We start from the raw sequence: 27,464 nt of genomic DNA, 5'->3' as shown, positions 1-27,464 counted from the left end.
CTGGACATTAGGAAGCATCAGAGAAAGAGCAAGCAACAGAAACAGCTGAGATCCACTTAAGGCCACACCCCGGAAGGGCAAGCCCAGCTCCTGTAAAGGATCTCCTGCTGCTGCTCACATCCTGGGCCCCGAAATAACTTGTTTGGACAGCAGGTTTCATGATGAACTGACAGGCCATTCTGCTTTTAATCTGCCCATCTCTGTCCCTCAGTTGGCAAACACCAGGGCTGCTAAGATCTCCAGCAAGTGCAGCAGAGCTCCAGGTTAGCACCAGGTATCTTCCTGAGGGATTGACCAGCCATGCACATTCACTGTGCTCAAACCAAGAACTGCCCTGGATTCTGGCTGATGATAGCAGCAGCCTCTGGCTTACCCAGGTTCCACGCATACCTACTGTAGGACCCGGACAAAGGAGTGAGCACCCTCCCTGTCGTCCCCCTCAGAGACCATATGCACCTTTCAAGAACACAAATGTGGTTTTTACTATGGAAAGGACTCATTTGAGTGAGTTTCTTTTGGAGCCTGAGGCATATTTTTGGATCCCCTCAACTGGGGCAAATCCTGGGTCTTCTAGGACAGCTTCGAGTTTCAGAAACAGGTCACTCAGAGCCAAGGACGGAGAACAAGGTGTGCCACAGAGGAGGGAGAAGGGCTGATTTTGATCAAGTCCAACGTATAACTCTAAAGCTATAAAGGTCCATTTTGGGCAAGGCTTAAAAAGGGCTCTAAAGGTCATCCGCAAAGAAAAGCCAAGCCTGGAATTGGCATGAGCAATAGTAACTTCTTCAGAGTAAGGGCACAGATGGCCACTCAAAGGACCCATCTAAGTAAAACCCTTCTAGCACTGAGGTCTATACTGATCAAAACCAAAGCAGTTATTTACTAGTCACACTTTTTAAACAGGTATTGGTGGGGCCCCTGAGGAGAAGGGGAAGAGGACCTCTGCAACTACAACCCACCTAACTCTTTTCTCCTAGGAATGGAAACAAGTATGACACAAAGGAGAAGCTGAAAGTCATACCGAAACTGATCATGGGCTCTGGATGCATTACCAAGAGGTTTTCCTTCACTGACTCAGTTGCTGACCATAAAAGAAAAGCAAGACATAAAACAGTAATTGGGACAGAGGTTAAAGATTGCCTTCTAGATGATGCCTAACTGAAGGGCTCGCAATTTGCAGAACAGGCTGCTGGCCAAGTAATTGCTCCACCTCTGCCATCCCACCTGATTGCCATCTTTGTGAGCGCTGGAACTCCAGTATACAAAGTTTTGTAAATGTCTCTATACTCAACTTGATACCATAACATTCTCAATACGTTGTTGGCAGAAGACATGAGGAAAAAAAAGAGAAGCCAGGCTTCAACAACCTCCCACCACCCCTGTGCACATAAGAGAATCAATCCTAGACTAAATAGAAAGCTGAATCACTGAAAGTAGATTGCTCTTGGAATTGGAAAAGCAGGCCCTATAGTTATGTAAAATGGCATTAACTCAGAGCCCTGAGCTCCCAGTTGTTTGAACAGGAAGGAAGCAGACCCACAGCTCTATAAGAGCCATTTCCTCTCTGCTCTATTAATTCGGAGATTAGGTCTGCGGACCTAGTAAACTGAGATAACAGCCATTGTGTTTGCAGCAACTCCTACCAACAGAACTAATCTTGGTAGACTGGTGATGTTGCAGGCTTTTGTTGTCCAGTTAAACTAACCAATGGCTCTCATGACCCCTTCAGTAATCCTGGCTCCTAGAACTACTACTGGTATCCCTAACCCTGAGTTTCAGACACATGGATAATGTCTGAGATGCAAGGGAGGGAAGCAGAAATTTGTCAAATGAGTTTTTAAAAGGACACAAGGGCCAGAGAGTTGAATGGGAATCTCTTTCTGTGCCCTACTCACTGGCTTCATGTCCTCAGTGGTACTACAAAGCTAATGCAATACATCTAATGCCTGTCATTCCCACATTCCTGGTTTCTATGAAGAGAAAAGGCAGGCTTTGCTTCCCTCTCACCCCTCCCCTCTTTCTAGTTGAAGGAGTGCAGTGCAGAGATCACTGCACTGGGAACCCAGATGGAGCCTTGGATTGTGTATCTTGCTCTTTCAGAAACTCACAAAGGGCAAAATCAGCTCATCTCCTGTATCTTTTCTAGGTCAGATTCCAGTTCCTTTTGGGTTGGTTCCCTGCCATCAAGTTTGCACACAGAATTTCAATAATACATCTTACATTCAGGTTTAAGATTAGAAGCATTCAACAGCCCCCCCCTCCCTCCAATAGCCCATTGTCTGACCGATTCCTGGAGCTTTCTGGGCTCCTGACGATTTCCCACCATGCCGAAATGGGGAAGCATGCTCTTGATTACAATCCGATTTTTCCAGTCATCCATTGTTTGACCTGCAATTTTATTCTTGACTCTCCAAGGCGCCTCCCAAACGACCTAGACAAAGGGCTTAGGGAGACAAAAAGTACACTGTCTTTCAGATTCGAAGATGAGACCATTGACCGCGTGAATCACAAACTTTACTCTGAGGACATATTTGGGCAGAGTGGGCCACATTCTTTTTCCTGTCTCTCTCCCCATCTACCACCCTCATTAAGCTCCTCCCTCCCCCAAGATGAGAGAAACTTCTGAGATGACAGTCTCTAGCCATGGGGCTAAGCAAAGTTCACTGGAGAGCTGAGGGATGGGTGGAGAAAGTGCCCGATGTAACTAAAATCACATCAGGCTTAAAGGCAGGATTCTAAGTCTGGCTTTGCTTTGTGTGGTATGTAGTGAGACCTGGGTAAAGGCTCTTCTGTTCTCGACATAGCTTTCTTATATAAAACCATGGTGGTTAGGTTAGGTGATGGCTTACGGCCAGTTCCTTCAGCTCTACTAGAGTAAGCTTTATGGCCCATAGAAGGAGCAGCTCCCACTCCTGCCTGTTAGCACCCAGCCAAGTGAGCTAACAGTTCAAAACCTGACAGTCAATGGAAGGAAGCAATGGATGTTGGAAGGGGCTCATGAAACCCCAGTGCACTGGTTTATAAAAGCTTAACCAAGAAGGATGTGATCATGGCCACCCCGATGTGAGCCGTCCATGACAGATGAGCAGACATGTGCAAACTCAGGTAAAGCTGGGTTGGTTTTTTTCCATTTTGCTTTGTTTCACTTCATTGTTTTTCATCATGCAGACATGAAATAAGAACTCTACTGAGGCATTCATATATAAGGGAAGCTCCCCTTCCCATAAGTCGCCTTGGCAGTATACAATCAGGCTCTAAAATTTCAATGTCCAGACTTCTGCTTCTCGAAAAATGGAGAATTACGTTTTCCACTTTCCTACTGAGTACAACTAAAACCTCTGGACATTATATATAAAACAAACCTAAGAAGACCCTGGGCTTCTAGTCAAGGTGATGGGGTAGATAAATGCTGTGCTCACCTCCTTTCAGACCACGTCAATATTACAACTAAACTACAGAACAACCATCATTGAGAATTGCCTGAAGTCTAGCTGAAGAGAAGTCCTATAACTAAGGATATACAGAAGAAGCCACCTCGAGACTAGTAGAAGGGAGGGAGATGCGAAACAGGCTGGTCCCACATCCACGTGTGGTGGTTAAAAATCTGGAGGGATATTTCAGCTATAGAGGTGGCCCCTGAGGGGTCCCAGCCTCACACCAGACTCTCCAGCCTAGGACTCCAGTGCTGAGAAGAGCTGTCCGCATACATTCTGGCTGCTAAAACCAGTAGAGACTCTGGCTGAGTGAGACAGAGAGCTGCTACAATCCCAGATAGTCCTCTGAAAGGGCCTACACCTGGGTGTACTTGCTGACAGACTCATTTGCTCTGAGCTCTAGCACTGGGGCTGCAGTTCGAAAGGCACCAGGGACATAGGGGGAGAAACTGAGTTCTCTGGTTTCAGAGTGAGGGCTGGAGGGGCAGCTTTCTCCCAGACAGAAGTGGTGGCAGAAGCCATTGTTCCTCTGTTGAGCCATCACCCCTGGCCTGCACGCACAGGCAGCCACCATATCTGAGTTTCCATCAATCTACCTAACACCATTCTTTGCTCTGCCTTGGTGATTCCCTGAGATTCCTGCCCCACCCAAATACTAACGGCCTGTCTTGAGTCATGCTGCAGACATTCCTAAAATCTCTCAAAGATTCACAAACCCAGTCAAGCAGCATATGGCCTCAGTGTATCCAATAACTCTTGCTTTTCTTCACCAATCCCAAAGTGCAGCTCTAGCAGCAGCTGATACCAGTTCAAGCTTAGCCTTTCCCCAGGATCTCCAAGCCCAGCATAAGTGGCAACCATCTGCAGATAACATTGCAGCTCATATCAAGTGGCCCTGGGCAGGACACAGGCAGAAACTGATATTGGTCTGCACCAGAGGCCTTCCCAAGAGGCCTCGGAACCAACACACCCAGTGACACCCTTCACACTAAACCAGAGCACAACCTAACCACCTCCTCAAATTACACACCTAAAGGGCAAGCTCAGCAGGCCCCAGAGCCCTGCTAAAGTGAATCCTGCCCTGTAGGGTCAGCCCCTGCACAATAGCTTCTCCACTGTAGTCACCGCCAGTCCTCTCACAATCAATCAGCCTGAGGGCCAACCCCTCCTATTGCCTTGCAAAGAGCCACCAAGGCTCAACTGCAACAGGAGAGCACACATAACCCACAAAAGGGACACCCCTGGCGCACCAAGCACAGGCGACCAGGGAGAGTGCGCCTCTGGGCTCCCCAAGACACCTACTACATAAAGCCACTCTACCAAGCCCAAGAGATGTAGAAGGTCCACCGAAAACACAGAAACAAAGAGAGGCAGCCAAGATGAGGAGATAAACGTGTCCCAAATGAAAGAACAGAACAAAACTCCAGAAAAAGAACTAAATAAAATGGAGATAAGCAATCTACCACATACAGAGTTCAAAACACTGGTTATAAGGATGCTCAATGATCTCAGGGAGAACTTCAACAAAGAGATAGGAAACATAAAAATAGAGATAGAAAACATTAAAAAAAGTACCAGTCAGAAATGAAGAATACAACTGAAATGAATAATACAGTAGACAGAATCAGCAGATTAGATGAAGAAGAGGATCAAATCAGCAATTAGGAAGATGAGGTATCAGAAAATGCCCCATCGGAATATCAAAAAGAAAAACAATCCAACAAAATGAGGATAGTCAAAGGGGCCTCTCGGACAACATCAAGTATACAAACATTCACATCACTGGGGTACCAGAAGAGAGAGACCTAGGAATTCAAAATCCATTTGAAGAAATAATGATGGAAAACTTCCTTAACCTGACAAAGGAAATAGACATACAATCCCAGGAAGAACAGAGAATCCCAAACAAGATGAACCCAAAGAGGCCAATACCAAGACACATCAAATTAAAATGTCAAAGGTTAAGGACAAAAAAAAAAAGAATCTTAAAAGCAGCAAGAGAAAAGCAGTCAGTTACCTACAAGGAAGCTCCCATAAGACTGTCAGCTGATTGCTCAACAGAAACTTTGCAGGCCAGAAGGGATTGACAAGAAATATTCAAAGGGATGAAAAGCAAGAACCTACAGCCAAGATTACTCTACCCAGCAAAGCTATCATTTAAAAGTGAAGGACAAAGAGCATCCCAGACAAGAAAAAGCTAAAGGAGTTCATCACTATCAAACCACTATCACAAGAAATGTTAAAGGCGCTTCTAGAAGAAGAAGGAGAAGGAGAAGGACAAGAAGAAGATAAAAAAATATGAATAATAGGGCCGGCCGAGTGGCTCAGTTGGTTAAGAGCTTGCTCAAGAGTTTGAGCTCTGAGCAAAAGCAGTTCGATGCCCGGCCCAAGCTGAGCTGCCAACAGGTGGCAGGATTGCTCAGCTTAAAAAAAAAAATATATATATATATATATATATATATATATGAATAATAAAATGGCAATAACTACATATCTATCAACAATTACCTTAAATGTAAATGGTTTAATGCTCTAGCCAAAAGACATAGGGTGGCTGAATGGATAAGAAAACAACACCCTTACATTTGCTGCCTACAAAAGACTCACTTCAGATCGAAAGACACACACAGACACACACACACACACACACACACACACACACACACAAAGTAAAGGGATGGAAAAAGATGTTTCATGAAAATAGAAACAAAAAGAAGCTAGGGTACCAATATTTATACTTGACAAAATAGACTTTAAAACAAAGGCTAAAACGAGACAAAGAAGGACCCAGCACTTCCACTTCTGGGTATTTACGTGAAGAAACCCAAAACACTAACTTCATATGAATCCATAAGTTCATTGCAGCATTATTTACAATAGCCAAGATATGGCAGGAACATAAGTGTCCATCATAGGTGAATGGATAACAAAGAAGTGGTACATACATACAATAGAATATTATTCAGCCATAAAAAGAAAGAAATGAAACCTTGCCATCTGAAACAACATGGATGGACCTAGAGAGAATTGTGCTGAGTGGAATAAGTCAGGCAAAGACAAATGCCATATGATTTCACTAATATGTGGAATCTAAACAATAAAATAAATGAACAAATAAAAGAGAAACAAACTCACAGATATAGAGAAAACATTTTGATAGTTGCCCAATGAGAGGGGGGCTGGGGAAATGGGTGAGAAAGGTGAAGGGATTAGGAAGTATAAACTGGTAGTTACAAAATAGTCATGGGGATATAAAGTACAGCATGGGGAATATAGTCCGTAATATTGTAATAATTATGTATGGTGTCAGATAGGTCCTAGGTTTATGGGGGTGATCACTTTATAAGTTACATAAATGCATAATCACCATGTTGTACACCTGAAACTAATATAATATTGTATGTCAACCATAATTTTAAAAAATAAAATAATTATTTTTAAAAAGATAAGACCCTTAAATTTGGAGAGGAAAAGGTAGACTGGATAGGAGCCTTAGGATCTGAGGAATGAGCTGGTGGTGAGTTCCCTGGGTTTTCTTTTTTGCTTCATAGATCCCAAAGAAGCCTGCAATCCAAAATGCCAACAGGCTCAGACAAAAAGGGCCCAACTAAAGCCTGCTTTCTTTAGACCAAGGACCAGGAAAGCAGCAGCCTACCAAGACAGAGGTCTTTTTTTTTTTACAAGAACTGCTCTAATTCAGCGAAACACCACAGAAAAAAAGTGTGGTCCCTCCCAGTCCCATCAGCAAAGGCTAACTGAGGGCCTAGACTTCACCCTCCCTGGAAGTAATGATTCATCTCTCCCTGTCCCCAGTAGGGTAATGTCGGAGTAGGCCTAACAGAGTCAGGTCATGAGTCCACATCCCATCCCTGCCAATGTTGGTGGAGATCACATGGGGGGAATTAGGCATTCCTGCCCATCCCAGCTAGGGCGGCATCAGTGGAAGCCTAGTGGGGAGCTGTAACTATCACTACTGCTCAGCAGTAATGAGGAGCCCAAACCTCCCTGATGTCAACGAAGGCTAAGTGGGGACACTGGACTTCTATACAGACATGGCAGAAATGAGATGGTGCCCCCATTCCCTGCTGGAGCATTTGTCAGAGGAAGTCAGCTAAAACAGAAGATCTAAATAAGTGCTGAAATACCAGAGCTGTCAATCCTGAATCCTAAACCTAATGAAAATAGGCTTCAGATATAGAAGGAGAATCAAGACATTCTCAAATTATATTGAAAACAAACAAACAAAAAATAGCGAAACCCAATTGGAAAAGGTAGATCTCTGACAAAATACTAAAATTGACATGCCTCTAGAAAGACTGACAAAGAAAAAAAAAAGAAGGGCCGGCCCAGTGGCTCAGTTGGTTAAGAGCTCGCTCAAGAGTTTGAGCTCTGAACAACAGCGGTTCGAGTCCTGGCCCAAGCTGAGCAGCCGCTGAGCTGCCAAGAGGTGGCAGGATGGCTCAGCTTAAAATAAAAAATAAAAAAAAGACACAAATTACCAATGTTGGAATGAAAAGGGGGCTATTACTACTGACTATGAAGACATGTAAAGGATAATAAGGGAATACTACAAACAACTCTACACATAAATTTGCAAATTAGATGAAATGGACCAGTTATTCTAAAAGCTCAAACTACCACAATTCACCCAATATGAAATAATCTGACTAGCCTTGTAATTACTCAAGAAATAAAATTCATAATTAAAAAAAACTGCAGAAAAGGAAAACACCGAGGTCAGATGATTTCATTACAGAATTATACCAATTGTTTAAAGAAGAATTAGCACCAATCCTACATAAACTTTTTAGAAAATAGAGGAGGAAGGAACACTTCCCAACTCACTATATTATTCTGACAGCAAAGACAAAGACTGTACAAAATAAGAAACCTATAGGCAAATATTTCTCATGCATATATAGACACAGAAATCCTTAAGAAAGTTTTAGCAATTTATGAGAAGAATTATACACTATCATCAAGTTGGGTATATTCTAGGGATGTAAGGCTGGTTCAATATTCAAAAGTCAACCCACATTAACCAGCATGCTAACAGGCAAAATAATAAAAATGATTACCTCTAAACAATATTGAAAAAGAAGAACAAAGTTGGAAGATTCACACTTTCCAATTTAAAAGTTTAGTACAAAGTTACAGTAATGAAAACAATGTTGTACTGGCAATAAAGACAGATATATAAGCCAATGGAATAGACTTGAGAATCCAAAAATAAACTCACAAGTCTATGAACAATTGATATTCAAAAAGGGTGTCAAGATGATTCAGTGGGTGAAAGAATAATTTATTTAACAAATGGCACTGGGACAGAAGGCTAGTCACATGCAAAAGAATGAAGTTGGATCCTTACTACATACCATATACAAAAATCAAGAGAAATGTGTAACTATTATATTGTTTTGTACACCTGAAACTAATAAAACACATGAAAAAATCAACTGAAAATGGGTCAATGACCTGAACACAGGAGCTAAAACTAAAAAACATGTAGAAGAAAAACATAAGGATTCCACATATAAATGAGATCATATGGTATTTGTCAGTCTGGGGAATATAATCAATAACGTTGTAAATATTTTTTAGGGGGCCAGATGGACTCATGTCTTGTTAGGGAGACCACTTCATAGTTGGTGTAGAGGCCTGACCACCGCACAGTATTTCTGAAGCTGATGTTGAATAATAATGTATGCCAACTATAATTATATATACATATAGTCACAGGACGTGGAGAGTGGGAATGGAGTCAATGGAATTGTAATAGATAAGCATGATATCGGGGGTGGGGGGGCAGTGGATGGGGGGAAGGGGGTTGTCACTTTGTGAGGGGCGAAAATGATAACTATTGCATTGTTCTGTGCACCTGAAACTAATAAATAAAAAGGAAAAAAAAAAGAAAAACATAAGGAAAAATCTTTATGGCATTAGATTTGGCAATGGATTTTTAGATATGACACCAAAAGCATGAGCAACAGAAAATAGATAAACTGGACTTCATCAAAACTAAAAACTTTTATGTATCAAAGGACATTATCAAGAAAGTGAAAAGACAACCTACAGAATGGGAGAAAACTTTTGCAAATCATATATCTGATAAGGATCTAGTACCCAGAATATATTAAAATCTCTTACAGCTCAACAATAAGAAGACAAACAAAACAAAAAATGGGCAAAGGACTTGAATAGACATTTCTCCAAAGAAGATATACTTACGGCCAACAAGTATGTGTAAAGATGATCAGTATCATTAAGCATTAGGGAAAGGTAAGTCAAAACCATGACATACCTCTTCTCACTCGCTAGGATGACATAATAAAAATAAGGAAAATAACAAGCGCTGGCAAGAATGTAGAGACATTAGGACCCTTGCACATTGCTGGTGGTAATGTAAAATGTTACAGCTGCTGTGGAAAACAGTTTGGTGGTTCCTCAAAATATTAAGTGTAGTATTATCATCTGATGCCGTAATTCCACTTTTAGGTATATATCCAAAAGAATTGGAAGTAGGTACTGAAATATTTCTACACAAATGTTTACAGCAGCATTATTCATGATAACCAAAAGGTGGAAACAACCTAAATGTCCATTGATGTATAAATGGATAAACAAACTTTAGTATATCTATACTGTGGACAGTTATTTAGCCAAAGGGGTGAAGTAGTAACATATGCTAGAGTATGATGAAACTTGACAACATTTTGCTAAGTGAAAAAAGTCAGTCACAAAAGGTCACATATTGTGTGATGATTCCATTTATGTGAAATATCCAGTATAGGTAAATCCATAGAGACAGAAAGCAGATTGGTGGTTGCCGGGGACAGGGGGAGGGGAGAATGGGGAATAGCTACTTAATGAGTATGGAATTTTATTTGGGGGTGATCTAAATGTTTAGGAACTAGATAGAGGTGAAGGTTTAATGCATTGCAAATGTAATAAATGCCACTGGATTATTATGCAAATTTCACTTTTTAAAAAAAATGACTTCTTTTAAAGATAATTTCACTGCATATACAATGCTAGAATGATAGGTTTAGCTTTTTTCCTTTCAGTACTTTAAAGGTGTTGCTACAGTTATCACTTAGTTTGTTTCCAAGGAAAAAAATCTCCTCTCTGTAATTAACATGTCTTATTTCAAACATGTAGATACAGAGAACAAACTGGAAGAGAATGGACAGAAAAAGATTGAGAAGTACAAACTTCCAGTTATAAGTTACAGAGATGTAATGTACAGTACAGGGAATATTGGCAATAATATCATAACTATGTATGGTGACAGATATTACTAGACTTATGGTGATCACTCTGAAAGGTATATAAAGGTTGAATCACTATGTGGTTATAATACTGTATGTCCACTACAATTAAAAATAAATTTTAAAAAATAGTGGCAACATTAAATACTGGCTACAATGGGAAAAACTGGCTCACTCATACATTGCTCATGAGAATAAAAAATGGTTTGGCCACTCTGAAAAACTGTTTGGCAGCTTCTCTAAAAAAAGCTAAACACACGAGTAATATATGACCCAGGAATTGCACTCTTGGGTATTTATCCCAGAGGAATGAAGACTTGTGCTCCTATAAAAATTTGTAGATGAGTGTTTATAGTAGCTTTATTCATAATAGCCACAAACTGGAAACAACCCAGAAATCCTTCAATGAATGAATGGTTAAGCAAACTGGTACATGTATATCATAGAATACTACTCAGCAATAGAAAAGATATGACTATTGAGATATACAATGATCTGGATGAAATCTGCAGAAAATTATGCTGAGTGAGAAAAGCCAATCCCCAAAATTTACATACTGTTGGATTCCATTTATGTAACCTTGTCAAAATGACAAAACTATAGAAATAAGGCTAATTAGTGGTTACCAAGGATTAAGAAGGGGGTATCTGTGCAAATGTTATCATTAGGAGAAACTGGCTGAAGGGTACATGGGATCTATTTGCATTATTTCTTACAATTGCATGCGAATCTACAATTATCTCAAAATGAACAATTAAAATCATGATCATATCATTTGATACAGAAAAAGCACTTCACAAAATTTTACACCCATTCATGATAAAAACTCAGAGAAAATCGGAAATAGGAGGGCCCTTTCTCAAGTTGATAAAGAACATCAAAACAACCTACAGCTAACCTCACATTTAATGATGAAAACAGAAGTTTCCCACAAAGTTTGGAAACAAAACAAGGAAGTCTGCTCTCTTCACTGCTTGTATCAAATCAATATGCTGTACACCTTCAATTTACACAATGTTATATGTCAAATATATCTCAATTAAAGAAACAACAAAAACAAAACCAGTACTGGATGATCTAGTTAGTCCATTAAGACAAGAAAATGAAATAAAAGGCATGCATATTAGAGAAAAAAGTAAGTAAAAATATCTCTATTTGTCTACATGAAAAGTCTTAATACATTTACAGAATAACTCCTAGAACTAATGGGTGAGTTCAAGAAGGTCTCCAATACAAGATCAACACATAAAAATCAATTGCATTTATATTAGATATACCAGCAATGAATACATGGAACCTGGAATTAAAAATACAATACCATTAAACTGTTGCTCAAAAAATTCTTAGGTGAAAATCAAGCAAAGCATGTACAGAACTTGTATGCTGAAAACTACACAACACTGACAAAAGAAATTAAAGATGATCTAAATGAATGAAGGGGATATTCCATGTTCACAGATTGGAAGACTCAACATAGTAAAGATGTCAATTTTCCCAAAATTGATATACAACTTTAACCAATTCCAATCAAAAGCCCAACAAGACTTTTTGTAGAAATAGACATTATTCTAAAATTTCTATGGAAAGGCAAAAAGGAAGTAGAAGAGCTGAAACAATTTTGAAAAAAAAAGAATAATGTGGAAAGAATCCATCTCCCTGGTTTCAAGACTTAGTATAGTATGACTACATTTATCAAGATTGTGTGATACTGGCAGAAAAGCAGACACATAAATAACTGGCAGAGAACAGAGAATTCAGAAATAGTCCCACACAAAAATGCCCAACTGATTTAAATTTTTTAAAATTTTCAAGTACAGTTGACATTCAATATTACATCAGTTCCAGGTGCACAGCATAGTGGTTAGACATTTATATAACTTACAAAATGATCCCAATAAGTCTAGTACCCACCTGACACTATGCAGTTATTACTATATTATTGACAATATTCTCTAAGCTGTACTTTACACCTCCATGACTATTTTGTAACTACCAATTTGCACTTCTTAATCCCTTCAACTTTTTCATTCATCCCCCCAACCCCCTCCCTTTTGGCAACCATCAGTGTGTTCTCTGTATCTATGAGTTTGTTTCTGTTTTGGTTGCTCATTTATTTTGCTTTTTAGATTCCACATATAAGTGAGATCATATGGTATTGGTCTTTCTCTGTCTGACTTATTTCACTTAACATAATACCCTCTAGGTCCTTCCATGTTGCTGCAAATGGTAAGATTTTGTTCTTTTTTATAGACGAGTAATATTCCATTATGTATATATACCACCTCTTCTTTATCCAATTGTCTTTTGATTGGAGCATTCAATCCATTTACATTTAAAGTAATTATTGATAGGTAAGGAATTTTTGTCATTTTATTGTTTTCTGATTGCTTTTGTAGCTCTACTCTGTTCCTTTCTTATTCTCTTGCTCTCTTCTCTTGTATGTTGATAACTTTCTGTAGTGTTGTGTTTGGATTCCTTTCTCTTTATTTCTTGTCTATCTCTTGTAGATTTTTGGTGTGTGGTTACCATGTGCTTCATATATACCAAGCTATGTTTATAGCAGTCTATTTTAAGTTGATGGTCACTTAAGTTCAAACACATTCTAAAATCGACCATATTTATTCACCCTCTCCATGTTTGTTTTGTCATTATTTTTAACTTCTTGTGCGTGTGTGTGTGTGTTCCTAAACTTACAGTTGTAATTACACATGATTTTCCTACTTTTGCCTTTTAACCTTGGCACTAGCTTTAGTATTGGTTGATCTACTACTTTTATTATGTGTTTGGCTTTGCCAGTGAAAATTTTTTTCTTCATATTTTCTTATTCATATTTTTGAATTTTTTCTTCTTCTTAAAAAGTCCTTTTGGGGCTGGCTGAGTGGCTCAGTTGGTTAAGAGCTTGCTCCAGAGTTTGAGCTCTGAGCAACAGCGGTTCGATTCCCAGCCCGAGCTGAGCAGCCGCTAAGCTGTAAACAGGTGGCAGGATGGCTCAGCTTAAAAAAAAAAGTCCTTTTAACATTTCTTGTAATACTGGAATGGTGGTTATGAACTCCTTTATGTTTTTCTTGTCTAGGAAGCTCTTTTTCTCTCCTTCTGTTCTAAATGACAGCTTTCCTGGGTAAAGTAATCTTGGTTGTAGGACCTTGCTTTTCATCCCTGTGAATATTTCCTGTCAATCCCTTCTGGTCTGCAAAGTTTCTGTTGAGAAAACAGCTGACAGTATTATGGGGGTTCTCTTGTAGTTAATTAATTGTTCTTCTCTTGCTGCTTTTGAGATTCTCTCTTTGTCTTTAACCTTTGCCATTTTAACTATGATGTGTCTTGGTGTGGGCCTCTTTGGGTTCATCTTGTTTGGGACTCTCCGAACTTTCTTCACTTGTATATCTATTTCCTTCACCAGGTTGGAAAAGTTTTCAGTCATTATTTCTTCACATAGGTTCTCAACTCCTTGCTCTCTCTCTTCTCCTCTCGTACCCCTGTGAAGTGAATGTTGGTACATTTGGTGTTGTCCCAGAGGCCCCTTAAGCTATCCTCATTTTGTGTGTGTGTGTGTGTGTGTGTGGATACTTCTTTCTTTTTCATATTCTGATTGGGTGTTTTCTGCTACCTAATCTTCCAAATCACTGATTTCATCTTCTGCTTCATTTAATCTGCTGCTGATTCCATCTAATGTATTCTTCATTGCAGTTATTGCATTCTTCATTTCTGACTGGTTCTTTTTTATGTTTCCTATCTCTTTGGTGAAGTTCTCACTGAGAGCATCTATTCCTTTATAAGTTCATTGAGCATCTTTATAACCAGTGTTTTGAACTCTACATTTGGTAGATTGTTTGCCTCCATTTTTTTTCTGGTGTTTTGTCCTGTTATTTCATTTGGGACATATTTTTGTGTCTCTTCATTTTGGCTGCCTCCTTGTGTTTGTTTCTATGTATTAGGTAGATCTGCTATGTCTCCCAGTCTTGACAGAGAGGCCTTATGTAGTGGGTGTCCTGTGAGGCACAGTTGCACAGTCACCCTGATCAACTGCGCCAGGAGCTCCAGGGTATTTCTTGTGTGAGTTGTGTGTTCTCTCCTGTTGTAGTTGAGCCTTGATTGCTGTTGGCACATCAGTGGGTGGGGCTGACCCTCAGCCTAACTGGCTGTGAGGACTGGCCGAGACTATAGCAGACAAACTGCTGTGTGGGGGTCTGACTCCACAGAGCAGGATTCGCTTTTGAGGGGATCTGGTGCCTGCTGAGTCCACCCTTTGGGTGTGTTGTTTGTGGCACTAATTGAATAGTGCTCTGGTATGGCCTGAAGACAGCCACAAGGTATGCTGGTTCTGGGATCTCTTGAGTGGGACTCTGGTGCAGGTCATGGTCAGCCACTGCCTGTGTCTGACCCAGGGCCACCTGGTAGGAGCTACAAAGTGATCTGTGGTTGGTAACTGCCTGTGCTGTCCTTGAAGGCACCTGGGAGTGATTATGCTGTGGACTGAGGCTGGACGCCACTAGAGTAGGGCTTGGGACCACTCAGCAAGAGGTATAGGACATTCCAAGGCCAGCCACTACTTATTTGGGGTTTGTGGACCTTTGAGAGATTTTAGTCAAGTCTGCAGTACGGGCAGAGGCTGGAATATGCCTAACTGATTTTTTACAATAGTGCAAAAGCAATTCAGTGCAGGAATGAGAGCACTTTTAACACATGGTTCTGGAGTAATTGAACATCTATAGGCCAAAAACAAATGAACCTCAACCTCATACCTTACATAAAAATTAACTCAAAATGGACCATAGAGTTAAATGTAAGATGTGAAAGCATACAAGTTTTAGAAAACAGTAGGAGAAATTCTTTGGAATATAGTTAGGCAAAAAGTTCTTTCTTAGACTTGATATGAAAATAAAATTTTGATAAATTAGACCTTATCAAAAGTAAAATCTGAAAAAAAAAGTAAAATCTGTTCTGTGAATGGCCCTGTGAATTGAATAAAAAACAAGCTACAGTCTGGAGAAAATATCTGCAAACCTTATATCTGATAAAGGACTAGTGTCTAGAATATACAAAGAATCTCAAAACTCACAAGTAGGAAAACAAGCTATCCAATAGAAAATGGGCAAAAGACATAAAAGAACATTCCACTGAAGAGTTTCTACAGATGGCAAATAAGCACATACAAAGATGTTCAATATCATTAACCATTAGATGATTGCAAATTAAAACCAGAATAAGATACCACTAGACACCTGTTGGAATGGCTAAAAAAACAACAACAAAAAACAGTGACAACACCATAAGCTGGTGAGAATGTGGAAAAACCACATCACTCATACATTGTTGGTGAGAATGGAAAATTATATAGTCACTCTGCAAAACGGCTTGGTAGTTTCTTCTAAAACTAAAACTAAACATGCAACCATTGTATGACCCAGAATATGAACTTGAGGACATTTATCCCTGAGAAATGAAAATTTATGTTCACACAAAAACCTATGGCAATATTAATTTCCTGGTTTGGATATTTGTACAACTGTTATAATAAGGTGTACTGTGTTTGCAACTCCCTGTTGATCTAGAATTATTTCAAAATAAGAAGCTAACTGCTATTCAAAAAAAGATTCCAATGTCCCGATCCACGGAGACACTGACTATTCTCGTTGCTTCTGGGGACGTGTCTTAAGTAGCATTCTTTTTTTCAAGCAATTTACAGAAATTTGAACAGACCTTTTTATTCTTTAAAAAACAATTCTCACCCAAATCTTTCTTGAGTATTTCAAGGGCCAAGTCCGAGGCTTCAGCTGTGACCTCGCTCAAATATGAGGGGCTAGAGAGATCCCAATGAGGACAAAGTGGCATATAATATACAATGCTCCCAAATAAAAATGGAAAAAGAGACCTCATTTACCGCTGAGGCCATCAGTAATGGCCCAACATCTCTAGCCTGCGTGGGGGATGGAGGCCCAGATCTCATTTCAGGGCTGGCAACACAAAACCTATCAACATCAAACAAGCTACCTATTCAGCCCTAAAGAAAAAAGGCCAAAAAAAATGGCACTTTGGCTTTTAAAGACTCCACTCCACTGATTTCATGCCCTGCCCCTTTGTGGCTCCCAGCAGCCAATGTAAAGGGGACAGGAGGGGGCAGTGGCCAGAGCTTCCTGAACAAAGACCTGATTCTCTGGTGTGCAGTAGCAGCCTACTGGCCCACTACCACATCATGGCGCTCATGTACCGGGTGGGCCCAAGGGCCTGGGAGCGCAGTCAACACAGGGGACAACAGTAAATGATTCTTGCCTGTAAACTGACTTTGTTTGGTCTAAGCCAGAAGGGGTCTCCCACCCTCAGCACGTTAACCGCTGACCATGAATCTGGGCCTTGGAAACAGCCCTTGGGCAAACCGTTCTGTCCACGGCAGGGGTCCACAACCTTTCCAGCCCAGGGCCTGCTTGGACTCCTCCTCCCCTGGCAATATCCCTGAGCACCTGTCCTGGAAGCCTACGTTCCCCATAAAAAGAAACCACTGCCTGGCACTTTTTCTCCCCCAAGTACAATGCAGGGATGTAGATGAACCTCAAAGCCATTTGCCACACACAGTTCGGATTTCAGTCTCCTAAATCCACGTGAATTCAGCTATTTCCTCCTATATCTATGTTGGCTTTCGTACAGACAGAAAATGCCCCCCATTCTCAAGTAACTCAATGCCCTAGGAAGACGTGTTGCTGTGAGGCTGCATGGCCTGTGCACATGAGAAGGTGGGGGGAGCAAGGGGCATACTCATACCTCAGGATCAGAACAAAAGGCCTGTGGGTAGGCTCTCTTTCTCCCTCAGGCGCTAAGCATACACCTGGGAGCCCCTACGGCCTACACCCAGAAGAAGACATCTGAGTACTATCAATGTGAGTTCTGAAGGAATCCCCGTTCCTCTGGGGTTGTCACTGGCTCCCCCCTCCTTTGCTAGTCAAGGCATCTAGTATCTTATCTCTTGCTTCCCAGATCCGTGGACTCTGTCAGATCCACAATGTCCATCTCAAAGTGCCAGCTGGGGCCAGCTCTACCTTGTTGCCAGCTGACTCCGAGCAGAAGAGAGGAAGGAAAGGAGTAGCCAAATCAAAGGCACTTGGCCAGGAAGGAAGAGGGGCATGAGGATATTGGTGGAGCAACCCTGAAGGCCTGAAGCCTTCTTTAAAAGTGCGAAAGAGTCCTAGCCCCCCCCTCCCCCAGCCCTTACCAAATCAGTCAAAGGACAAATGAACTAAGGTGCAGAGACAGATTGGGCTTCGGCTGAAAGATTCACAAGGTGAGATGCATGGTGAAGTCAAGTTGGGTGCCTACTTCTGGGCTGCAGCTGGCATATCTGCGTGTGTTCCTCATCCTAACTGCTTCTTCCTCTGTGCTCCCTACATGGAGTGAGGACGAGAAGACAGGTGCCATAATGTCCCAGCCCAAGTCTCTGGATTATTGGGCAGATTTTTGGTCAGGATAGAAGACATTCAATGTTAGAGCCCTCATTTTCAAGATTGAAATGTAAACCCCAAAGCAAAGAAAAAGCCAAAATACCTCTAGGTTTCACATGGGCTTGCAGAGGAATGGACCCATGTAGTTGGGTGAAGGTAATATTGATTGCAAAATCATTCAAATCTCTCTTCAAACATGTAAATTGGTGTTATGGGTTGAATTGCAGCCCCCTTCCCTCAAATTCATATGTTCAAGTCCTGACCTCTAGTATTTCAGAATGTGACTGTATTTGGAATGTGGGTCATTAAAGATGTAATTAGTTAAGATGAGATCATACTGGAGTAGCATGGGCCCCTAATTTAGTACGACTGGTGTCCTTATAAAAAGGGTAAATTTGGACACAGAGGCAAGCACACAGGGAGGGTGCCATTTGAAGACTAGAGTTATGCGCCAAAGGCAAGGAACTACCAAGTACTAGAAGATAGGCCTGCAACAGATCCTTTCATGCTGCCTTCACAGGGAGTGTAGCCCTACTGACACCTTCATGTCAGACTTTTACCTTCCAGGACTGTGAGGAATAAGTCTGTTGTTTAAGCCACCCAGTCTGTGGAACTTGGTTATGTCAGCCCTAGCAGACTGATGATACACGGGGGATAAAAGTATTTCTACAGGGAAGGTGCAGATGCCAGTGAGGACTGGCCCATGTCCACAGCAGGGAGTGCTTGCTCGTTGCTCTGAGCTTCAGAGCTTACTCTTCTCTGGTGAAGGTTCATCCCTCATTAGGATGAGTAAGAACTGGACTGTCCCAAACCCAGGGTGGTCTACCCAGGGTGGTCTCTGGCTCTCAGCATTTAGAGAATACTCAGTTCTGGGCTCTTAGCACCCTTCTACCCCACCAACCTCACGCCAGAGTTACGTATTCTAGGTTACTCCGAACTGGAGCACCTGGCACAGTGCTTTTCTCATGGAAAATGCTTTACAAACTTTTGTAGACAAAACCGAAGTGTAGAGGTCACATGGGAATGGAGAGGAACCAATGGGAAGGAAGCACCTCCAATAAAGATGCACATGGCTTGATGGCTGGCTGCATACAGACCAGGAGGCTGAGGCCACTCCTATAGTGGGAAGAAGTGTGGGGCTGCTGATAGGCAGCGAACACTGCATGATGAATAGAAACATCAACTCACTGCCATCAATCATGCCCATTTTGGGCTCTAATCACAGCAAATCGCCCTGCTCTAAGAGGGACTGGCTAACTGTTACTAATTATTATCTGCCACCAACACTCTTGGTGTTAGGCTAGGCGTGAGTCCAACAGGATGCCCTGGGGCAGCAGGAGCCAGGCCTGGGAGAGGCAGGTAAGAGCCCAGGCTGGAGTCAGGCAGGTCAAGGGTTAAGAAGGCCAGGCTCCTAGATGTCAGTGGAGTCAGGGCTTTGGAGCCCAATGACAGGCCCTGAAGCAGGAAGGCCAGCTTCTCAGGCGTTGAGTTATGGGGCTCTGGAAAAGCTGTTTAACCTTAAAGACTCAGTTTCCTCATGTATAAAATGCAGAGTTCTATACAGAACTAGAACCGCTACCGTTGGGTACCCACTATGAACCAGGCATCTGGCTTAGTGATTTACACAGAGCACGTCGCTGAGCTCTCTGCAACATTCCTACAAGGTACATGTAAACGACTCCCTCTGTGTTCCCATTGCCCTTGGCTGGAGGTATGTGTACCTGTCTAGCATGCGGCTGCCCTTCGCAACTATGAGCTCCATGAGGAAGAAAGCATGCCTCACGTTTGCGTGCAGCTCCATACTGTTCAGGGCATGCAGCAGGGGAATCGGGAATGATCTGCAGAGTGGAGTCAAGCTTGGGTGGAGGGCTGGACTAGAGGCTCTGAAGGAGTCCCTCAGCCTAGAGCCCTGATGACTTGGTATGTTGGAGACGATGTGTCCTTAGGCATGCATAATACATTGTTCAGTATTTCTGTGCATTTGAAAGGGCTGTTTTGGCAGTATGCAAGAGCTGCAAGGCATATCATTATAGCTTTGTGCTCATAAATATAGCAATATCCTAAAGCACCGCGTCTACTTTTCAAAAGTTGCCTTTAGAAAGCCCAAAGTGATATGGAGAAATTGGAACCCTCATATATTGCCGGTGGGAGTGTAAAATGGCGCAGCCACGCTGGAAAAGAGTTTGCCGGTTCCTGAACCAGTTAAAAGTAGAGTAGCTCTATGATCTAGCAACTCCCCTCCTGGGTAGACAGCCAAAAGAATTGAAAACACGCCTGCACAAAAAGTTCTACATGTTCATAGCAGCACTACTCACAATAGCCAAGAGGTGGAAAGAACCTAAATGTCCTTCAACTGGTAAATAGATAAACAAAATATGACAGATCCATACAATGGAATAGTATTCAGCCATTAAAAGGCCTGAAGTGTTGACACATGCTACAACATGGATGAACCTTGAAATCCTTGTGCTAAGTGAAAGATGCTGGACAAAAAAAGGCCACATATTGCATAATTCCATTTATAAGAAATGTCCAGAATAGACAAGTCCATAGAGACAGAAAGTAGATTTCTGGTTGCCTAGGGATGGTGGCAGGGGGGGNGGGAGGGCGGGGAGAAGGAATGTGGAGTGACTACTAATAGACAGGATTTCTTTTGAGGGTGATGAAAATGGTCTGGAATTAATTGTGGTGACGGTTGCACATCTTTGTGAATACACTAAAACACACTGAATTGTACACTTTCAAAGAATGAATTGTATGGTATGTGAATTATATACTAATTAAGCTTTTTTTATAAGGCCCAACTTGTTATCACTTCTTAATCTAACTTGTGGCTTTAGAAAGATGTTCCTTTTAGATGAAGCAAAATCTTTTAAGATTTCAGAGGAAAAGCAAGTTTATCTCCTCCTTTCTGGCCCCTGCCCACCACTTGGCTGTGGCCCTGAAGTCACACACACACACACACACACACACACACACACACACACACACAAGGCTCTTTTCTCCTTGAAATGATTTTAAAAACAATGCTGTCCCTAGACTTATCACACAAGAATAACTGGAAATGCTGAGCTAGGGAGAGGAAAACATTGGAAATGGTTTGGTTTTGTAGCAATTTCAGCAGTTAATAGCTTCAGAGTATAGAAATAGCTTGTAAACATGTGCCACTTGGGCCCAGATGCCAGCCGTAACAGCAGACCGAAGCCAGCCAAGTAAAGGTTTGCAAAGCGCTCTTAGCTGGTGGTCTATGCAAAATGGTGGGTGGAACATGGGAGCCAGGAGACCTGGGTTCCACTTCCATCTTAAACAAATCACTTAACTTCTTTGAGTCTCACATTCCTCCTCACCTGCAAAATGGGGTTGACCCACTTTGCTCTTTTCCCCTCACATGTACTGTGTGAGGGTCAGATGAGAACTTGAATCAGAAAGCCCCTGGGATAGGGATGCAGGGGGTGGGCCACTCCTGTCTGCAGTGTAGGAAATGGAGCCAGCAACTGAGCTGACTGGAAGCAGTCCCTTTTTGTCCTCCCTCTCCTTTATAATAAGCTTGCTTAGAATCCTGGAATGTTTTTACAGGAAAGGAAAATTAGAGAGTATAAGGTAACCCCTTTATTGCACAGATAGGGAAACTGAGGCAGAGACTTGTCCAAGATCACATGGAATGATGGACAGGGAAAGCTGACACTAGAAGTCAGGTTCACTGAACCCCAAGTCAGGGCACGATTGCAGTGGGCTGGACTGCAGATACACACTCGATCTAACGTTCCCTCGGGTCCACGTTCTAAAAGGGACTGGGCAGAAGCCTAAGAAATCCCTGAGGCAGCCTACAAGGCTGTCCGGTAACCCTGCCTCTCTTCAAATAAGGGTCAGCAACATTAAGGTTGCAGCCTCTCCCTTCCAAGGCTGACAAGCCAGTCGCTTCACCTCTCTGGTTTTCACTTTCTTTCAATATACTAAAGAGTTTGGCCTGGAGGACCCTCTGTGGCTTGCCAGCTGGTGCCACTTCTGCATCAGCTTTTGTCTATGGTCATCCACCTATTATGACTCCTCAGCCAGAGCGAACAGACTTCCTTTCAGTGGCGGCTGGAGAGGACCTAGACCAAGTCAAGATTCCTAGTGGGGCTGGGTGGAGTTTGGGGTCCCCTCTTTCCACATTAAACCAAAGACTCGTGATCCCCCTCTCCCAATTCTAACCAAAGCAATCTGGGGGGATCAGAGCCCTGGGCTATTCATTAGGACAATGCACAAGAAGTCATCAGCCTCAGAGCCCAAAGTGCTCCATAAAGAAAGTGGGAGGCAATAAGGCCACAGCTAGGGGAGCTATATGGGCAGCTGTCACCAGACATTGCAAGGAGGTCCCCCTATAGGTCTGCACCCACTGCCCAGCCTGGGTCTCCAATTATACTGTGGTGGGTCCAACTGAGAAAACTACTTAAGAGGGTGGGCTGGGGGAGGGAAGAATACTTAACAAGCAACCAAAAAGAGCAGTGAGTTAAAAGAAGAAACACAACAGCCAGTTTTCTAAAAAATAAAGACTATTATTAACCAAGAAAAGATTTGTGAAGAGTTCATGTTCCGGTTGTCTTCCTTAATGCATTCCACTCTTTAGATGGATTTCAAATAACAGGAAAAAACTCTAGTGTTGCACTTAGAGACTTCATGTGGAATTTCATTTGCTGGGAGGAAAATGTGCTTTCAGTACTTATTATGACGAATGAAATTCTTGGAAATGCTGTGCAAATACTTTAGATATTATTTCACAAATGAAAGAAAACAGTCAAAGCTGCTACCATCAGCTCTGGAGGAAACAATCTAATTTTCAAGATATGTATCTTGAGTTGGCAACAATGGCTGTGGTTTCCAAAAAAACAGTGGGAAAATTGCTGGGCATTTCGGCAATGGTTCGCAGACACTTCCCTTCGAGAACACAGTCAACGGAATGCATACAAGCGGGCAGTAAAGACGAATGCAATTTACTAGGCAGCCATTCAACTGCATGGCACGATAAACAGGCAAGACCAATGGTGTGCAGACAGCCAGTTTTGGGTTTCTAAGGAGCTGGAGGGGAAAACTGACAGGGATATTTTTGGTAGGTTACTCTGGTTGATAGCAAGAGTGGATTTCCACAGTTCAAACTACATGAGTCAATTTCTATTGCCGGCTCAATGCCAAGTTCACCTGTTTATCAAGCACAGAGCTCCATTGGCTGGATCTACCACGAGCAAAGGAAAACTTGTCAAGTCCCAAGTAGGTCTTAGGTGTAAGTCATTTGACCCACCACTACTACTACTCCATCCCATAAGCCCAAATGTCAATGCTGGAGCGAATATGACATCTTTTCTTGATCAAATCTGCCTTCCCTGAGTCAGAAAAAAATCCAAAAACATGCCATTGGCTGGAGCTTAAAACTGTGGAGGCCACATGTGCAGTGTGCTGGATTACCGGGAGGAGGAAGTTTCAGGAAAACAGCCAGAGTCCTGGCTTCAGGCTTATTCCATCCTACTCTGGGGCTCCAGCCAGCTCTGTTCACCTGAACTTAACTTTATCCACTGTTGTTTGTTTCTTCTGGACCAATGATTTGAAATCCAAATCAGTACCACCACTGCAACTTCAATAGTCTTTTTTGCTCTAATTCCTTCAAGGATAAATATTTAACTCCATTTTGGGATCAAATACAAATGTATAGTTCTGGAGTTTAAGGACTCAAACAGCTAGAGCTTGACAGGCATATTACTACAGCACATCACAGATCCCTAGAGCTCCGGGCTCTTCAATGGAGTATCATCCATTACCACTCCTCAACTGTGCACAGAGGTGATTAGGAACTCAGAAACACTCCAAATAAACACTTCTGTGCCAAGACTTCGCAGTTCATTCATCAAATCAGCCCTCCATTTATTCACCCAATCAAGCTGCCTGTGTCATACTGATTCACCCTTCCTCGTTGTGCTTATATAAAGCAAGTATGAGCGAGTTGTAGAGAAGGTATAGGAAAAGAGACAACATTTTCATTTTGTATTGCAGTGAAGTTCAGGTACAGTCTAGTCCTCTAATTATATAACCTTTGTACATCCAAAGGTATTGTTTTAATAACGTTTACCTTTCAAAATGGTTCAGAAGCCTCCGTTGGTTTATGAAATTCATCTCATATTCATTTAAGAAATTGCTTTTTATGAGAAAGTATGTCTGCTAGTTTCTCCTGGGCACTGGACGTTACAGGGGGTAGCCCACACATCTCTAACAGCTAATAACGTCCTTCGTTTTCCATAAAAATGTCTTCCAACTCTCAAAGTATTTGTCATTATACCCGGAAGAATCAGAACAAAACAAATCCACGGCTTGGTATTCTGTATGTTGCTTACAGGGTTCTGCACAGGCCTTCACTGAAAAGCTCTCAAGTTGGGAATCAGGAGCCCTGGGTTCAAGTCCCAGCAAGGAGAGGTAAATGGCTGCATGCGTGGGATTTTCAGCATCCTCATCACCCTGAATCTCATCAGCCTGGCCACCTCTGCTTGTGTACATCACTTGATGTCAACTGAGAGCTGGGCTCCAGCGGCGGTCACAGCAGCACCAAACGGGTCACTGCTGGCACTGCAGCCTGAGACTGTGGTAACATTGTTGGCACCCAGCTCACTGCTGAATCACACTGAGATCACAGTCAACTAGGAGTCCCTAGTCTGTTTCTGAAGCCACTGTTCCCCCAACCTACACTTGGGCCAAGGAGGCTCAGGATCCAAATGTAGGAACTGCATTTGTCCCTATTAAATTTCCCATGATGATCTCGAGTTTGTCCTGTTTCTTACCCACTGACACTCTGTCAGGGGCCAATCTGGTGAGAGTGATTTCTCCATCTCATCCAGATCATTGACAGAAAGTGAGGCAGGCCAGAAGGCAGCCCTGGGACATGCCTCTAGAATTCCCTCTCTAAGGCAAGACATTAATCCATTATCCATGGCCTTTGGATACAGTCCTTTAATTGGTTACACAATCAAATAACTGGGCTGTAAATGAGGATTTCACAACAGACGCTGCCAAATGCTTTGCTGAGGTTCAAAAGCACTCGCCTGCTTTTCTTTGACCTACCTGCCCAGTGAGCTCTTCCAACAGAAAAGGAGGCTATTCTCATACCACCAACTGCTCCTGATGAACCCATGGCAGCTCTGAGGGCTCCCTGCTCCTTCTGCTTCTGTTTTAGACCCATTTTTTTTACCAGCTTTCTTTTCTGAGCACTCATCACTCACTAGTTCTCTCATAGTATGTTCTACAATTTTTCCAGGGAGCCACGTCAAAAACTATAGCTACCTAAGATAACCGGTTTAAGGAATGTCTTGGTCTGGAAACTTGGAAGTATGTGCCCATCTGGGGTTTATGGTTTTTTGTTTTTTGTTTTTATTTTGTTTTGTTTTTGCAGTTCTGTATGATTCCTTAATGCTCCATGATAAAGGTTCATGGTCTTGTTCTCTCTCTCTCTCTCTCTCTCTCTCTCTCTCTCTCTCTCTCAGTGCCCTGGCCTGTCGTTGACCCTGGCTGTCATCCAGGCAGCCCTTTCAATCCCTTCATCCATCACAGCCTTCAAATCTAGCAGAGCAGCATCATGAGCCGATCTATTACCCACAGGTTAGAGATCATGCTCTTCTACAAAGAAGCCTGACGCTTCTCTCCCAAGAGCCTCCTTCTGTGGGACGAGTCTCTACACTAGCCGGGGACTCCAGGGGTGTAGTGACTCTTCACCTTCTCTCTTTCAGAGGCACACCCCCAGCTTTCCACCCCTGACTGAGGCATCTCAAATGCTGCTGCCTCTCCAGAAGGTATAGAGTCTTCCTCTTATATGGAGCCTTAAACTGACTGTTTCTTGCTAATGGAACAGGGTTTTTTCCCATCTGCCGTGTCTCATGCTTCTCTTCATGTTCCTGACTCAATCTTCAAAACAGTGTTTCTGGGTATAACACGGGAAGGGAGAAGCTACGCCTCCATAACAAACTCATAAATGGCCAGGGTGGGGTTATTATGAGTTGCCTTGGGCTCGCAGCCTTCTAGTGATAGCTGTCAATCACTACGTTTCCTAAACAGGAAACATAGGATGCTTACACAGAAAGGAAAGATCTGAGAAATACTGTGAGAGCAACAGAGTGGTCCCTGACAAAAACAAAGACATGTCAGATGACGTCTCAAGATCCCTCAATAGGTAAGACAGGTAATCAAATCACCCACAGTAACTAGAAATACAGGGACCAGCAAGTGAACATTTCAAAAATTCCAAAGGTGGGTTTGTGACACCTCAGGTAGCTAAAAGAGTAATGCAATGGGAATAAAATTAACGGTTTTCACTTTAACTAAAACCAAACTCAACAAGGCTATTTCTGAGAGAGGGAGAGAGAATGAAAAGCAGCTGTGAAATCAAATTAGTGGGGGAAGTTGTCACAACTCCATATAGACTTGAGGCAAAGCCCCTCAGTCCACGTGGTGCCCAGTGGGTTGGGCTGGCATAGCCAACAAGATGTACAGCTGGACAAGGGAAGGGCTGGCCAGAGGAACACAAAAGGTTGCAGGCTGGTAGGGAGTTGGCCAAGAAGGGTAGATCACCTGGAGGGACTAAGAAGGAAAGAGCCTGAGGACAGCGGGAGGGTTTGGGGGAGAGGTGGGTGGTCCTCTATCTGTGTGGAAGGCTGAGCATTAGCATGAGGCTGGAAGGGGTGTGCTGGGGTAGGGTACAACGCAAGGATGATGGGGTGAGCTGCACAGGTTGCTGCCCAGATAATGATGGGACCCTGGGGAGAACTGGAAGCTTTCCCTCTCACACTCCTGATCATTTTGATGTGTTCTGATGTCGGATCCAGCATCTCAGGGCCCCCACATTATTGTCCGCAGCTAAAATGACCAAATAGACCCTGAGTACCATTGATTTGCTGACACGTGGACTTTTCTCTTCCTAATGAGATTGCTTCCTTCTATGAAAACCCGTATCACCATACTCACAGCGTTTTTAGCTTTAGAACACTGTGTGGGGAACTTTTAAATACTCGGTTTTTAATATGGGTCTAGATGATATGGTTTTAATTACTAAATTTTGATTCCCTAAATTTGACTAAAAAGAATGTGATTTGTAAAGCAAATGGGCCAGCTAAGTAAAGTGGATTCAATTCACTGGCAGCCTGCTTGCTTCTCCTGTCAGTAAGTCCAGCTTCTGCTCCTGGGGCTCTGACAGCTCCCAACAGCTGGCTTGCTGGGGACCCAGGAAAGAAGGAAATAGGCCAGAGAAATATGTCTTGGCAGTAAAGGGTCCTGTTGGGTAGGTTTATAGGGCAATCTTGAGATCAGGGCAGTGTGGGATG

At 42.5% G+C, this 27,464-nt stretch overlaps 1 protein-coding gene across 5 annotated transcripts in view; it reads right to left on the bottom strand.

The window, feature by feature from the left end:
* Nucleotides 1-27,464, bottom strand: part of MAMLD1 (mastermind like domain containing 1) — a 134,831-nt gene that overhangs the window by 67,868 nt on the left and 39,499 nt on the right. For 4 of the 5 annotated variants that reach the window (XM_019667896.1, XM_019667897.1, XM_019667895.1 and 1 more), the window contains exon 2: nucleotides 2,285-2,443. The exons of the other annotated variant lie outside the window; for it this stretch is intronic. In XM_019667896.1, coding sequence (XP_019523441.1) covers nucleotides 2,285-2,380 — 96 coding nt within the window. In that variant the 5' untranslated portion in view covers nucleotides 2,381-2,443. The remainder of the gene's footprint in view (nucleotides 1-2,284; nucleotides 2,444-27,464) is intronic. 5 annotated transcript variants of the gene reach the window in all.

Source organism: Hipposideros armiger, unplaced genomic scaffold, assembly GCF_001890085.2.
Source record: "Hipposideros armiger isolate ML-2016 unplaced genomic scaffold, ASM189008v1 scaffold_509, whole genome shotgun sequence".
In the NCBI taxonomy this organism is placed as follows: Eukaryota; Metazoa; Chordata; class Mammalia; order Chiroptera; family Hipposideridae; genus Hipposideros; species Hipposideros armiger.
Note: the sequence above shows the minus strand (reverse complement) of the source record. Positions and strands in the feature narration are given on the sequence as shown.